A 12,910-nucleotide genomic window follows, 5' to 3' on the forward strand; every position below is an offset into this window, starting at 1 on the left:
TTCTTCAAATCCATCTTGATCGCGGCCCACCTCTGACTCGGTCAAATTCTGGTGATAACAGTTTCCAGTGAGACTTTGTAGTTCCCTACCACAGTCAAGGGTCCACGAGGTGCCGGCATCTTCATCTTGAGGTAAGCCGTATGAGTGGTAGCCATGAAAGCTGCCAACGCTGGTCTTCCCAACAATGCATGGTAAGGGCTGTCTAGGTCCACCACCTCAAACTCAACATTTTCAACCCGGCAATTGTCACGTCCTCCAAATGCTACGTCCACCCGAACTTTTCCTACCGGAGCACAGGACAAGCCCGGAACGATTCCGTGGAACGTTGTACGCGTGGGCTGAAGCATGTTTTCTGTTATGCCCAGCGTATGCATGGTGTGCTTGTACATGATGTTTATGCTGCTGCCGTTGTCTATCGGCACCTTGCTGAATTTCACTCGAGTTTGCGGCCCTTTCATGATTGGGTCCACAACAAGAGCATATCCACCCGGATTCGGCATGATCTTAGGGTGATCCTTAAATGACCAGGTAATTTCCTGATCTGACCACAGCATGTATTTGGGGACTGCCGGCATCACAGCATTGACCTCCATGGAGCGGCGGTGCACACTTTGCCTGTCTGTTGGCTCAGTGACAAAGACAACACAGCACATATGCGGGCCCTCGTAAACATTCCGGCCTAAAGGTGCCGGTGGAGGTGGTTGATCATCGTTTTGCTCCACCCGGTTAACCTGCTGGTACTGCTGCCTATTTGGTTGCTGCTGTACCGGTAAAGCATTTGCTCCGGTGAGTGGTGGCGGTGGTGGTAGTTGTTGTTGACGCAGCATATCTTGCGATGGTGGCAACACTGTTGAGCACCCTTGTGCCTGCGCGTCCTTTACCGTTCCCTTTTGCATCAAGTACTTAGTCCAAGAACAATCCTTTGTCAGGTGATTTGACGGGTGATCCGGGTTTGGCGTGTGCCACCGGCAAGGTTGATCCATAGCGGCTTCCATGGTGTATTTTACGGGTTCCTGCCAGTTCTTTTTCTAGCCCCAGGGTTTCTTTTCGACCCACTGCTTTTTTGGACCCGCCCACGGCTGCGATCCGGTTTTTTGCCTTTGGCTGCCGCCGGCGTCATAGTTTTCTTGCACGGCAGCAACGTGCTGCGGAGCGTACCTTCGATCCGGGAATTCTTCCCTTCTCTTGTGGTTCCGGTTGTCCCGGTATTGTTCCTGTCGCTGCTCCGGCTCAGCTTGTTCTGCTGGTTGCAATGGGTCTCCCAATGCATAGCTGTCCGCCACACGTATCATTTCTGCCAAGGTTGTTGGCATGCTTCTCTGCAGCTTTTGCCATAGCGGTGATCCTCTCCGGCATCCTTGACTGAACCAAGCAATCGCTTGTGCTTCAATCACTCCTTCACACGTGTTTCTTGTTGAGTTCCATCGGGTGAGATAATCTCTGTCTGTCTCACCGGCACGTTGCTGGCATAAAGCGAGCTGCTGGGGCCGGTTTGGCCTCTTGTAAGTGCTACTGAAGTTGTTTACGAAGGCTTCCTCAAAGTCCAGCCATCCGTTGATGCTCCCTGCCGGCAAGTTGTTAAGCCAAATCCGTGCAGGGCCTACCAGGTAGGACGGTATGATTCTCACTGCCCAACGCCGGTTTACTCCACCACCAGCAACATAAACAGCTGTGACATAGTCCGCCAGCCAATCTTCCGGCTTGGTCGTGCCATCATATGTTTTTGTGTCTCGAGGCAGCTGGAAATTGCGTACCGGTGGCTCCTCTCCCATGATCCGTGGGCCAAAACATTTTGGGCCAGGAGGACCCTCAGATTCGATCATTTCGGAAAGATGTACTCTGTCCAGCTCGTGCCTCGCATCCTGGTCTGGCAAACATCTTTCCCCCAGGCGATCTCCCAAGGGGTTCCGGTAGACTCTTGTTCGCTCTACCTCGGAATCTCCCTCTCCGTATCTTTCCGGTTCCGCGGCTCTTGCCTGCCGGTACCTTGGTGGTGGCATCTCCTCATACGCTGCCCTTGCAGCTCGATAATTTTGCCCGGTCTCGTGTCTACCGGCATGATTGTTTCCGGCATAGCCTCCTCTGGCGTAGCCTCGCTCTGCCCCTTGGCTTTTTCTACCGGCATCATGTTGCCCGGCTTGTTGTTTTCCGGCAAGAACCGGATCGTACACAGTCATCTGCTGTGCGTTCATCTCTTTTTCTCTTCTTCTGTCCGGGTGGGGGGAAGATGCCTGCCCATGGGACTTGCTTCCGGCATTCTTTGTTGAACGCGTGGATTTTGAGACCGCGGCCTTGTTCAGCTTAGCCAGTTGCTCAGCATTCTGCTGCTCAATAGTTTCTAGCAGCTCTCTAACACGCTCTTGCTGTTTTGCCAAAGCATCTCCGGAAAGCGATTCACACAGCTCTACTGCAGCTTTAGCAGCTTTTATAGTTTTATCCGGGCTGTTGTACTTAGGTTTTTCCACGATGCTAACAGATGCAGAGGTACTCTTGCCGGCAAGAATTTCTTTGCGCAAATCCTGATCTAGGTTGCGAGCTTTTAGCCGGTTCTCCGGTATCCTAGCAGCATGTGCGCTAACAGAAGCAAAGCCATGGGCAGCGTTATACTCACGTAGGGTTAGGTTCAGCTCGCGCTGCGCCCGGAGGATGTCCTTGCCGCTCTCGAGCACCTTCTGGCGCTGCGCCTCCAGCTCCGCCTGAGCCGCTGCCGGGTCGATGTTCTGCGCGATGGGGGTGGCGAGGACGTTCATCGCCGCTTGAAGCGGTGTTTCCGGTGGCGCGGATGACGCTCCCGCTGTGCCTGCGTCGCGCTCCAGCGGTGGCTTGGCCGCACGGGTCGAAGCCGCACGACCAGCACCTTCACCCACAGCTTCTTTTCCTGCACCAACCACGCCGGTCATCATTACCTCGACGCTGCCGGCGGCGCGGCCAGCACAGAGCCATCTTGGCGGGTCCGGTGCCACCAGCACCGGCGAGAGGCGCTGGCGCACAGGGACGGTGCCGAAGTAGACGCGGTGGCTGCCAAACTCGATGATGCGGCCGTTCTTGGGGAAGATGCCGCCGTTGGCGAAGCAGCCCGCGTTGTCGTTGATGAAGTCCATGGCGTAGATGCGCTGCACGAGCGCGGACACCGTACGCTCGCCGGAGATCTCGAGGATGCCCGCCCGAATGTGAACTCCTTCAAGCGCCACTTCATTCCCCACGGTGGGCGCCAACTGTCGTCGTGGCGAACGAGCAGATGCCATAGGATGGCTTAGATTCGGGCCGAATGGACGCTAGAGGATTCGGGGGAGGGTTTGCGACTAGATGGGACGAACTTCCGGATGCTTTCCTCAAGAACACAACCAAAGGCCGGTATGCAAGAAGAGAGACAAGAGGAAGAACTCTTTACTAGATCGCTAGCTTCATTGATCTCAACATGGTTACAGGTGCTCGAATACAAGTTCTATCGTCTAATCCCTCTCGTGGACACGCGCCCGTATGAGGCGGTACCCCTCTCCTTATATAGGGGAGAGGGTGGCTTACAGAACAAGGAACCCTAATGGCATCTTTGACTGGACAAACTACTTTACAAAGCTACTTTAATCATAGATAACGCCGGGGTCCTCTTTAATCAGGAACGCTACGTCCTCCGGCTTCTTTCAGCGTCATCTCTCTCTTTGGCGCCAGGGCTCTGATTAAAGCCACTTTGCTTAGCTCATCTTTGTCTTCTTGCTCTGAAGAGAATCTTTGACCAGTCATGCCGACAGGCCCTTCTCTCCGGTATCTTCTTTACCGGGTTCCGGCATACCCCTTGGGGATACCGGCTTAGCTTCACTTAGCCCAAACTCCTACCTTTGTTTCCGGTAAGAACATTAAACCGGTATCTCGATGTCTCAAACCATCCGGTTTGGCATGCCTTTGGCATACCGGGGGTTATCCCCCCAACACTGAGAGGTAGAGGGGTCGAGATTGGGGAATGGTTACCTTCTCCTTTGGAGGATGAACCGTCGGACGTCGACATGGTGGTGTCGGCGGTGAGGTCGTGTCGGCGGCGGCGGAGCTTCCCGTCAGTGCCGCGCTTAACCCTAGATCGGATTGGTTTGTCGGTGGGGCGTACGGCAACGCGGTGAACCTCGTACTACGAGCCGCCGCCCCCCCACCTCTCTCTATAGCGCTGGCGACAGGGGCCCACCAACCATAACGGGTTGGGCGCCCCCGATCGGGACGCAGGTCAAAAGGGGCCCGGAGGGCCGTTGGGCCCACGCGGGAGAGAGATCAATCTAACACAGATCATCCACATATTTATCATTTTTGTGTAGCTCATAATGCAAAGTACTCCCTCCGTCTCATGAAGTTTGTTTAAGATTTGTCAACAAATTAGATGATACTACCTGCATCGTGGGATGGAGGGAGTATTTAAAATTGATATTTTCCAGGTTTGTGGGATACCTCATTACCTACACCCGTATTTATTTCCAAAAGAAATTGAAACCTACGAATATGATTTTTGAAAGAAAAAATTTAAACAACAGGTTCACTGGTGGCCGGGAGCCACAAATCTCCACCCTAATATAACAGCATAGTATCTTCAATATGTTGTATTGTGATCCAAATTCATATACTAAAGGGAGTCTAACTTCTAACGACCCGCGGTACGGTATGTATCGTTGGCACCACCTATATATACATCGTGTAAGCCGCCGGCTAGGATTTATCAGATTATAAGATAACCCACGGTGTTTGTAAACACTCCCCGATATAGTGAAGTTTTGCTGGCTGGCGCCCATGGTTTTTTTCCCTTCTGTGTTGGAAGGGGTTTTCCACGTTAAATCTTATGTCACCGCTGCGTTTCCCTTTATCCTTCTTCGTTATTTGCTTGTCGCTTTTATAACACATTATGCATCAAAATAGTTACCATTAGTCCATCAGAAAGACACGCCCCCGATACCGGCTCGATAGCATTTTGGCGGCCGGGAGCGAAAATGGACACACACCAACGCGCCCCAAACGGCGTCGGCCAATTTTGGAGCCCAATAGGATCGTCGACAACCCCGTGCCAGCCTCTTCGCCAAGGGCGTGAATCAGGTGCGCCGGTGCCTCGCGAAACGACGGTTTTCGTGGGTGGGGGCGCCTTGTCAGCGAGGGGGCACGGCGGTTCGCGTCGGAAACGACGCGGGGAGGTTGACCATCGGCGTTAATGGCCTCCCGCATGGAAACCAAAACAGCGAGGGCGGCGACTGGCCACGCGGCGTCCACCTACCTTACCCACGCGCCTTCAATGCGCGTCCGCCGCCTTCCTTAAAACCACACTAGCTCGCACTCCTCTCTTTCCCCGCCGTCCATCCCTAGCCGCCGCCATCCCACCTCCGCGCGAACCACCACCCGGCGATGGCGCACAACGACCAGGCCGGCGGCAGCGGCGGCGGCATCCTCCGCTCGATGCAGCTGTCGTACGACGAGGTCGGCGTGCTGTACTGGCACCGCATCCCCGTGCCAGTGCAGTACAAGCTGCCGCACGGATGGCACGTCTCCAACGGCGGCTTCGCCATGCCGCCATCGCCGCCGCGAGGACCACAGACGCGGGCTCTCGCCAGGCAACGGCGCTCCGAGATGACGCCGAGGAGAGGAGCCTCCCGGAGAATGCCCTCGACAGCCCGTCCTGGGAACAGCGCTTCAGCAACGAGCGCGTCGTCGCGCTCGCGCGGACGGACAATCCCTCGGGCGGCCGCTTCAACAACATCGGCTGCCTGGTACGGCCGCGACGTCGACGCCACGCTCCACGAGTACGACTACCGTCCACGCTTCCGCGGGCAACGGGAGCCGGTCTACTTCCCGCAGGCGGCGATCATGGCGCCGACGCCTACCACGCAGGGGGCGCCGGCACGGACCGCGGCGTCCGGAACCTCCCGCACCGGATCGTCCGCCGTCGGGCGCACGCGCTCGGCCGCGCCCGCGCCTCCTTCCGGAGGTGTCGTCATCCGCGACGACGCGGCGCGGGGTGCCTCCTCTGCTCTGGGTCGTCGGACGACGGGGTCGGGCCGCCGCTCCCGCGTCAAGGAGGACGCCTCACCAGCACTTCCGCCGGCGAAGAAGACATTGTGGGAGAAGGAGGCCGAGGCGCAGGCGGCCCTCCGTGGCGACGGCGACGAGGAAGAGTTCCCCGGCTAGAACTTCATCCTCGGCCGCTCTGTCGACGAAGACTATCGCCACATCGCGATCGACCCGCGGCAGGCGGCGGTGTGGTCCGCCAGGGACCACGGCGCCAACTACGTCGACCTCGCCGGACCATCCGAGCTGCCGACGCCAAAGGAGGAGAAGGCCGACGAGGAGGAGGCCGACGACGCCGATAGCTGGTCCTTCGGGACATCCAGCGGCGTCGACCTGGATTTCAGCGCCTTCGACTCCCCGTGCCACTAGATGTTTATTTTTAGTATTGTAGTTTAAATTCACGTTAAATTTGTACAAATTTCGTTCGAACTACGTATGAATATTCGTGTTGCAAATTTATATTTAAATTTCCAAATCTATCAGGTCTGTTCGGGAGCAAATTTGTATTTAAATTTCCAAATCTATCGGGCCTATTTGGGAGCGCGGTGTGGGGCCTATTTGGGAGCGCGGTGTGGGAGCAGCTCCCCTAAATGGAGGATGTTGTGCCGACGCCCCCCAAACAGAGGTGCCGACGCCTATTTGGGGGCTACCGGTGGAGATGCTCTTAGTGAAGTTACATGCCCGACACTGGCAAAAATCATCTCAGTCACGGTATATTTCACAAACACCAAACAAATCACACCAATGCAGAAGAAACTATATGTGACCAACATATGGAGTTCAATGTCAGCAAAAATAATTTCACAGAAGCTACAACAGAGCACTGAATCAATGACCTTCAACGTCGGCACTCACATATGGAGTTCAATGTCAGCAAAAATAATTTCACAGAAGCTACAACAGAGCACTGAATCAATGACCTTCAACGTCGGCTATGCTGGTAATAATAGATCAAGAACCAAGAATCAAGCTTCGGAACAAACACAATGAGACCATACTCCATTGGCAAAATATTGTCTCACTGCAGGATCCAGAAATGGGTTCAAAGCCAGCCAGCTAAAAAGTAAATTCAAGAAAATACTAATTAACCAAACCAGACAAAGCACAATTCACAGTTGCAATTCATTGTTACAACAATACGCATTGCACATATATGAAATATAAAGATTGGTCAAGTTACATGCGAATCAACAGAATGAGCTGAAACGATGCCTGAGAACTGAAGGAAAGTAATACAATAATAACAGATGAGTTTTAATATCAGCAGATTCACAGTTTCTAAAATGCTACGATAATAATAGACCAGTAGACAAGAGGAGTAATAGAATAGAATAGTTACTCCATTATGCATCTGAATGCAGGACAGGACGGTATTTACAGACACTGACCACACACCCACAAACCCTGACTTGCTAAAAACACATTACAAGATGTAGATACAAAGACAACAGATCACGAGACACTTCTCTTATGTACATCCGGAAGCTCTCTGCTGCGATTGTGCAGTTCCAAAAGCCACACAACCAGTAGGGTGGGCAGACCACGAACTCATGACGACTCAACTCCAACAGGTACTACTAACTTAAAATTAAGTAACCAGCTGTATCCTCAGGGCGGAAAATTTACAGGTTGGTTGAGGTGGCAAAATAGCGCTAGGGTCAATGGGGATATGATCAAATTGCTCAGGCAAAGGTTACTGCACACTGGGTCTCTTTGTTCCCGCACGCGAAACCTTCGATCCTTACTTTCGGACTGCTACTAGCCCCGCAAGACGGAGAGCCTACTTCAGCTCTTCCACCGAGCATCTTGCTGAATGGGCTACTCCCTAGAGGAGAAAAAGAAGGTGTGTTCCTACCAAACTGCGGATCATTCACAACAGGGTTGTTAGTGCGGACAGGAGGCGAGCCACAGAAAAAGGTCACCTGGCTGCCTGGATCAGTATCAACATCAGGGTCATTCTGAAAAAAGAGAGTTGGTATCAGACATTGAGGATATGATGCAGCACACAATAATCAGAGTCTGGCAATTTAAAAGGACCAAGAAGAGTGTTACCTTGCTGAGGATGAGATCAAGGATATCAGAGGCGGAGTCTGCTCTATACACTTGCAGTGTCCTGCAATAATCGAGGAACATAGGTCAGAGGAAACCGCAAAATGTTCCTTACTTAATTTCTCAAGCTGCTGGACTTGGATAACAGTACCGGGAGATATATTAATGGAATGTGCTCTGCAGAAAGTAAACCATGTTTCTTGCCTAGTTTGAATGTGCTCTGCAGAAAGTAAACCATGTTTCTTGCCTAGTTTGTCGCGACGCGCAAGCTCAATTGGTTGCATACAGAGCCTATGTTACACTTCCGCAAGCTTCTAATTGTGTATTTATTTAACAGTTTAATTAAAGAAAGAATCTATCAACCGTTATAAGCGTTATGACATCAAGTTTCTTGGTACCATTGCCTGGATGCATGGTTTGTATTGCACTAATTATCTTTGGTCCGTTGAATCGATGATGCATGACGTCCGTTCCAGATGTAACCCTATATCAAGTTGCTTGAGTACTTTGTTTTTCTTTTTGTGCGTCAGCTCCAACGGTTATAGACATGTCATGTCCCTTTTCCTCTAAAAAAAAGTACATTTGCTACCATGCAAGCATGCCATACAGAGCACAAGAGAGCATGTTGCTTATGCAATGACACCACCATGTCTGCTGTATGTCTACCGAGGACCATATGCAAACACACGCCAATCAGCAATCCAACTTGTGCAAGCATGTCATATACTAATAACCGGATGAGCGCGAGGTCTGATGGGAGAGCGCAGGAACGAACCCGTTGGGCTTGGCGCTAGCCCTGGTGACGGGCTCCATGAGGAACGGAGGGCGGGACAGGCGGCGCGGCTGTGGGCATATGACCTCGATGCGCTGCTGCTGCTGCGAGGCGTAGTCCATCTGCCAGAACCTCGACCTTCGGTCGGGCAACGGCGGATCCCCTCCCCAGGAAAGCTGCTGCGCGGCGGCGGCGGCGGCAGGGCCGAGCCTCATGGTGTAGTGCTCCATGCCTTGCGCTGCAGCCACCTGGTAGAAGAAGAAACAGAAAGGTTAGTTGATCAAACAAGATTAATCTGTTGTTGGTAGTATTCGCTTTTGGCACGCAGGTGGATTTCATCATATATCATAGATAGATAAAGTAAGATAAGACGCAGCTACTTGTTCAAAGAAAAGAAGAGAAGAGAAGAAAGGTTTGGTCAAAAATCGCGGCGGACTGGAAGCAGATCTGCTCGCGAATCGTGGCCATGGAATCGTGAGGTGGAGCGAGGCGGGCGAGAGCGGACGATACGAATCAATCCTCCAGACCAGATCCGGCGGCTCGCGCTAGAACTTGCAAAGGGGGAAACCGGGGGAAGCCGGTGCAAGAAGAGAAGGAGCGAGCCCCAGAAAGAAGAAGGGGAAGGGGATGGGGAAGGGGAAGGGGAAAGAGAAATTTCGAAATCGGGAAGCGGCGACAAGGGATCGGGCAGAGGCCTAGTTACCGACCAGCGAGACGCCACCAGATCCGCCCCTCAACAGCCAGATCCGCCTCTGCTCCTCCCGCCAGATCCCTCCTCCTTGCCCGCTCTTCCAAATCCGAAGCCCTAGCAACAGCAGCACCTCCTCGCGCGCCTGCCGCCGCCGCACATCTCTGGCTCCGAGGTGAGATGCTCTTCTTCTTCTTCCTCGGTCTCGGAGTGGGAGGAAGGGAGGAGGCAGGCGACGCGACCACCACACGCCCAGCCCCAGCCCAGATGCGCGCCCCTTCTTATCGGTATCGGGGGCTGAAGACCATGACACGTGGGGGCCACCTCGACATGGCCCGCACGTCACACACGCTCTGCCGTTTCCTGTTTTTGTTTTCGGTCCCGGCAAAAATATCCACATCCTCCCTCCTCCATTAACATATGTGTATATACTCGACTATGTAGCTTTCCCGTGAACTTCCAAATATATATATATAAGATTCCCCCTAATAATAAAACAATATAGATTTCCCCATGAATTTGAAGCAAAAGAATTGATTCCCCATAAAGTTCAAAAATATATGCTTGTCAAAGCAAACTAAAAACATGTGTAACATAGCTATTTCTCGGATATAAACAAAACTTTAATCCATAAGTGTTATGGGTTGTTCAATAATGATCTTTCACACTCTTTGGCACTAGTAAGTTCTTGTCTGCGTACCGATAATAGGCTCGAAAGCGAGGGTTCAAACGCACAAGAGTGTTATTTGTTGGCATCTCCGTCTTACCTATGTCGTTATCGTAATAGTCGGAGGTAGGGTAAATCATTTATTTAGGGATGGACAGTGTACATAATCATTGCACCTACAATGTTGGGAATAGATTCGGTGTGCATATCGACCAACAAGGCACACATCTTGACCATACTATGGTTTTCTAGTTATGCGGGAATAAGGGAGCGCGTGATTGCTATTATGTAGAGTAGAGTATTACGTAGCTTCCCCAAAACTTCCAAAAGAAATGTAGATTACCCCTAAAATAAAATATATTCCCAATGAACTTCAAAAACTAATGGTTTCCTCATTAACTTCAAAAAGAATCCCCACAGATTTGAAGCAAAAAAAAATGATTCCCCATAAAATTTAAAATTATATGTTTGTCAAAGCATACTAAATAGCATGTGTATCCTTGCTATTTTTCTTGCGTGAACAAAACTCTGTGGTGGATGTAATTTAATCAATAGCGGACTGTGTTTTTTTTGTAATGATCTTTCACACTCCTTATGGTAACATGTGTTCAATTTATTTACATTGAAAGTTACTCATCCCTTTACATGTGTTGGTTTTGTATCTTGCTTATGCGTGTATATGTTGTTCTTCCTACTTGCTTTATCTTGACAAATCAAGTCTATTTATGTTAGGTTGCACACCATGTATTTTTGTTTGTGTTGGAGCATCTTTGTATCTTGGTTTACCTATATGGCTCCTGCGAGTGATTAATGAACTATCCCATTTTGGGGAAGTAATGTGCCTTTGGGAATTTCACAATCCTAAAAATGTGTGTACATGAGGAATATCACTTAGAATTTATATTGCAAGATTATCTAGTCTCTATGTGGTATGACATTCTCATGAGAAATTTAAATTCTAATGTCCATTCATTATCTCTAGTAGGATCTTTTTGCCTCTTATGTGAAGAAATATTTTATCACATTATGTGGGAGTATTATGTTTTTTGCATATTACAAGCCATTAAAATGTGTATATTTGAGGTTGTGTCACATATAATTTATGTTGCAAATTATCTTATTCCTATGTGGCATGTTTTCTCAAACAAGTTCGATTTTCTCTAATGGCTTCATTGCTAATATCTTTGTGGATCTTGTGTGTGAGACATTTTCTTGGTAAGTTTTTCTAAAATGTGGAATTCTACCTCTTAAGTTGGAAAACCATTTTAGGCTAGTGTTTAACTATTTGAGGCTATCAAGAAAATCCCTCTTCACATGATTGTTTAATTCCTATATTTTTCCATATGCTTTATTGTTGGAGATATGCCCAAGAGGCAATAATAAAATAGTTATTATTATATCTTTGTGTTTATGATAAATGTTTGCATCCCATGCTATAATTGTATTAACCGGAAACATTAATACTTGTGTGTTTTGCCTCTTGTTAAACTAGCTTGTTGATTAATAGATGATCATAGTTTCATGATCATGAACATTGGATGTCATTAATAACAAGATCATATCATTAGGTGAATGATGTGATGAAAATACACCCATAGTAAGCGTAGCATATGATCAAGTCATTTAGTTCGTTGTGCTTCAAGCTTTAAAGATACATAGTAACCTAATCCTTCGACCATGAGATCATGTAAATCACCTACACCGGATGGATGCTTTGATGACATTAAATGTTCGGAAAGTATAGGGTCGACGCACGTGGATCAATAGTGGGATTTGTCCATCCAAATGACGGATAGATATACTCCGGGCCCTCTCGATGGAATGACATCCAACTAGCTTGCAAGCATGTGACTAGCTCACAAGGGATATCATATCACGGTACAAGTAAAGAGTACTTATCGGTAACGAGGTTGAACTAGGTATAGATATACCGATGATCAAACTTCGGATAAGTAAAATATCGCGAGACAAAGGGAATCGGTATCGTATGTAAATGGTTCTTTCGATCACAAAGTCATCGTTGAATATGTGGGAGCTATTATGGATCTCCAGTTCCCGCACCGTAGAGTGACACACTTATGATTCGAGAACGACCCTGTTGAAGCATGATGTTATTTCTCAGGACTCTAACAGGCCCATTAAAATCCACCCACCCCGTAAAATTCCGGCGGGATACGGGGCAGGCCTCGTATTCGGGCCGGCCCGTTTCGGCGGAATATGGCCCCGTGAAATCCGCACCGCCGCCCCCGATAATATGGCCCGCCATGCTACTTTTATGATGATACTCACATGTTTTATACACATTATATGTCATTATTATGCATTTTCCGGCACTAACCTATTGACGAGATGCCGAAGAGCCGATTGTTGTTTTCTCGCTGTTTTTGGTTTCGAAATCCTACAAAGGAAATATTCTCGGAATTGGACGAAATCAACGCCCAGGGTCTTATTTTTCCACGAAGCTTCCAGAAGACCGAAAGGATTACGAAGTGGGGCGACGAGGCGCCGCCACGCCAGGGTCGCGCGGCCAGGCTAGGGCCCGCGCCGCCCTGTTGTGTGGGGCCCTCGTGTCACCCCTAAACCTACCCTTCCGCCTAGTTAAAGCCTTCGTCGCGAAACCCCCAGTACCGAGAGCCACGATACGGAAAACCTTCCAGAGACACAGCCGCCGCCAATCCCATCTCGGGGGATTCGGAGATCGCCT

General features: G+C 50.0%; 1 protein-coding gene across 2 annotated transcripts; it reads right to left on the reverse strand.

Annotated features, from left to right (window-relative positions):
* Window positions 1–7,349: 7,349 nt before the first annotated feature.
* Window positions 7,350–9,780, reverse strand: LOC124708059. Of its 2 annotated transcripts, XM_047239745.1 has the most exons (5): window positions 9,555–9,780; window positions 9,062–9,099; window positions 8,855–8,989; window positions 8,083–8,143; window positions 7,350–7,988 (listed from the first exon to the last, which is right to left on the reverse strand). In XM_047239745.1, exons 2-5 carry the CDS (start codon window positions 9,079–9,081, stop codon window positions 7,713–7,715), a joined length of 492 nt encoding a protein of 163 aa, XP_047095701.1. In that variant the 5' UTR covers window positions 9,082–9,099; window positions 9,555–9,780; the 3' UTR covers window positions 7,350–7,712. The 2 variants fall into 2 exon arrangements, with proteins under 2 accessions (XP_047095701.1, XP_047095700.1); XM_047239744.1 differs by having other exon boundaries at window positions 8,855–9,099; window positions 9,559–9,780.
* Window positions 9,781–12,910: the final 3,130 nt, after the last annotated feature.

This window comes from Lolium rigidum, chromosome 4 (assembly GCF_022539505.1).
Source record: "Lolium rigidum isolate FL_2022 chromosome 4, APGP_CSIRO_Lrig_0.1, whole genome shotgun sequence".
In the NCBI taxonomy this organism is placed as follows: Eukaryota; Viridiplantae; Streptophyta; class Magnoliopsida; order Poales; family Poaceae; genus Lolium; species Lolium rigidum.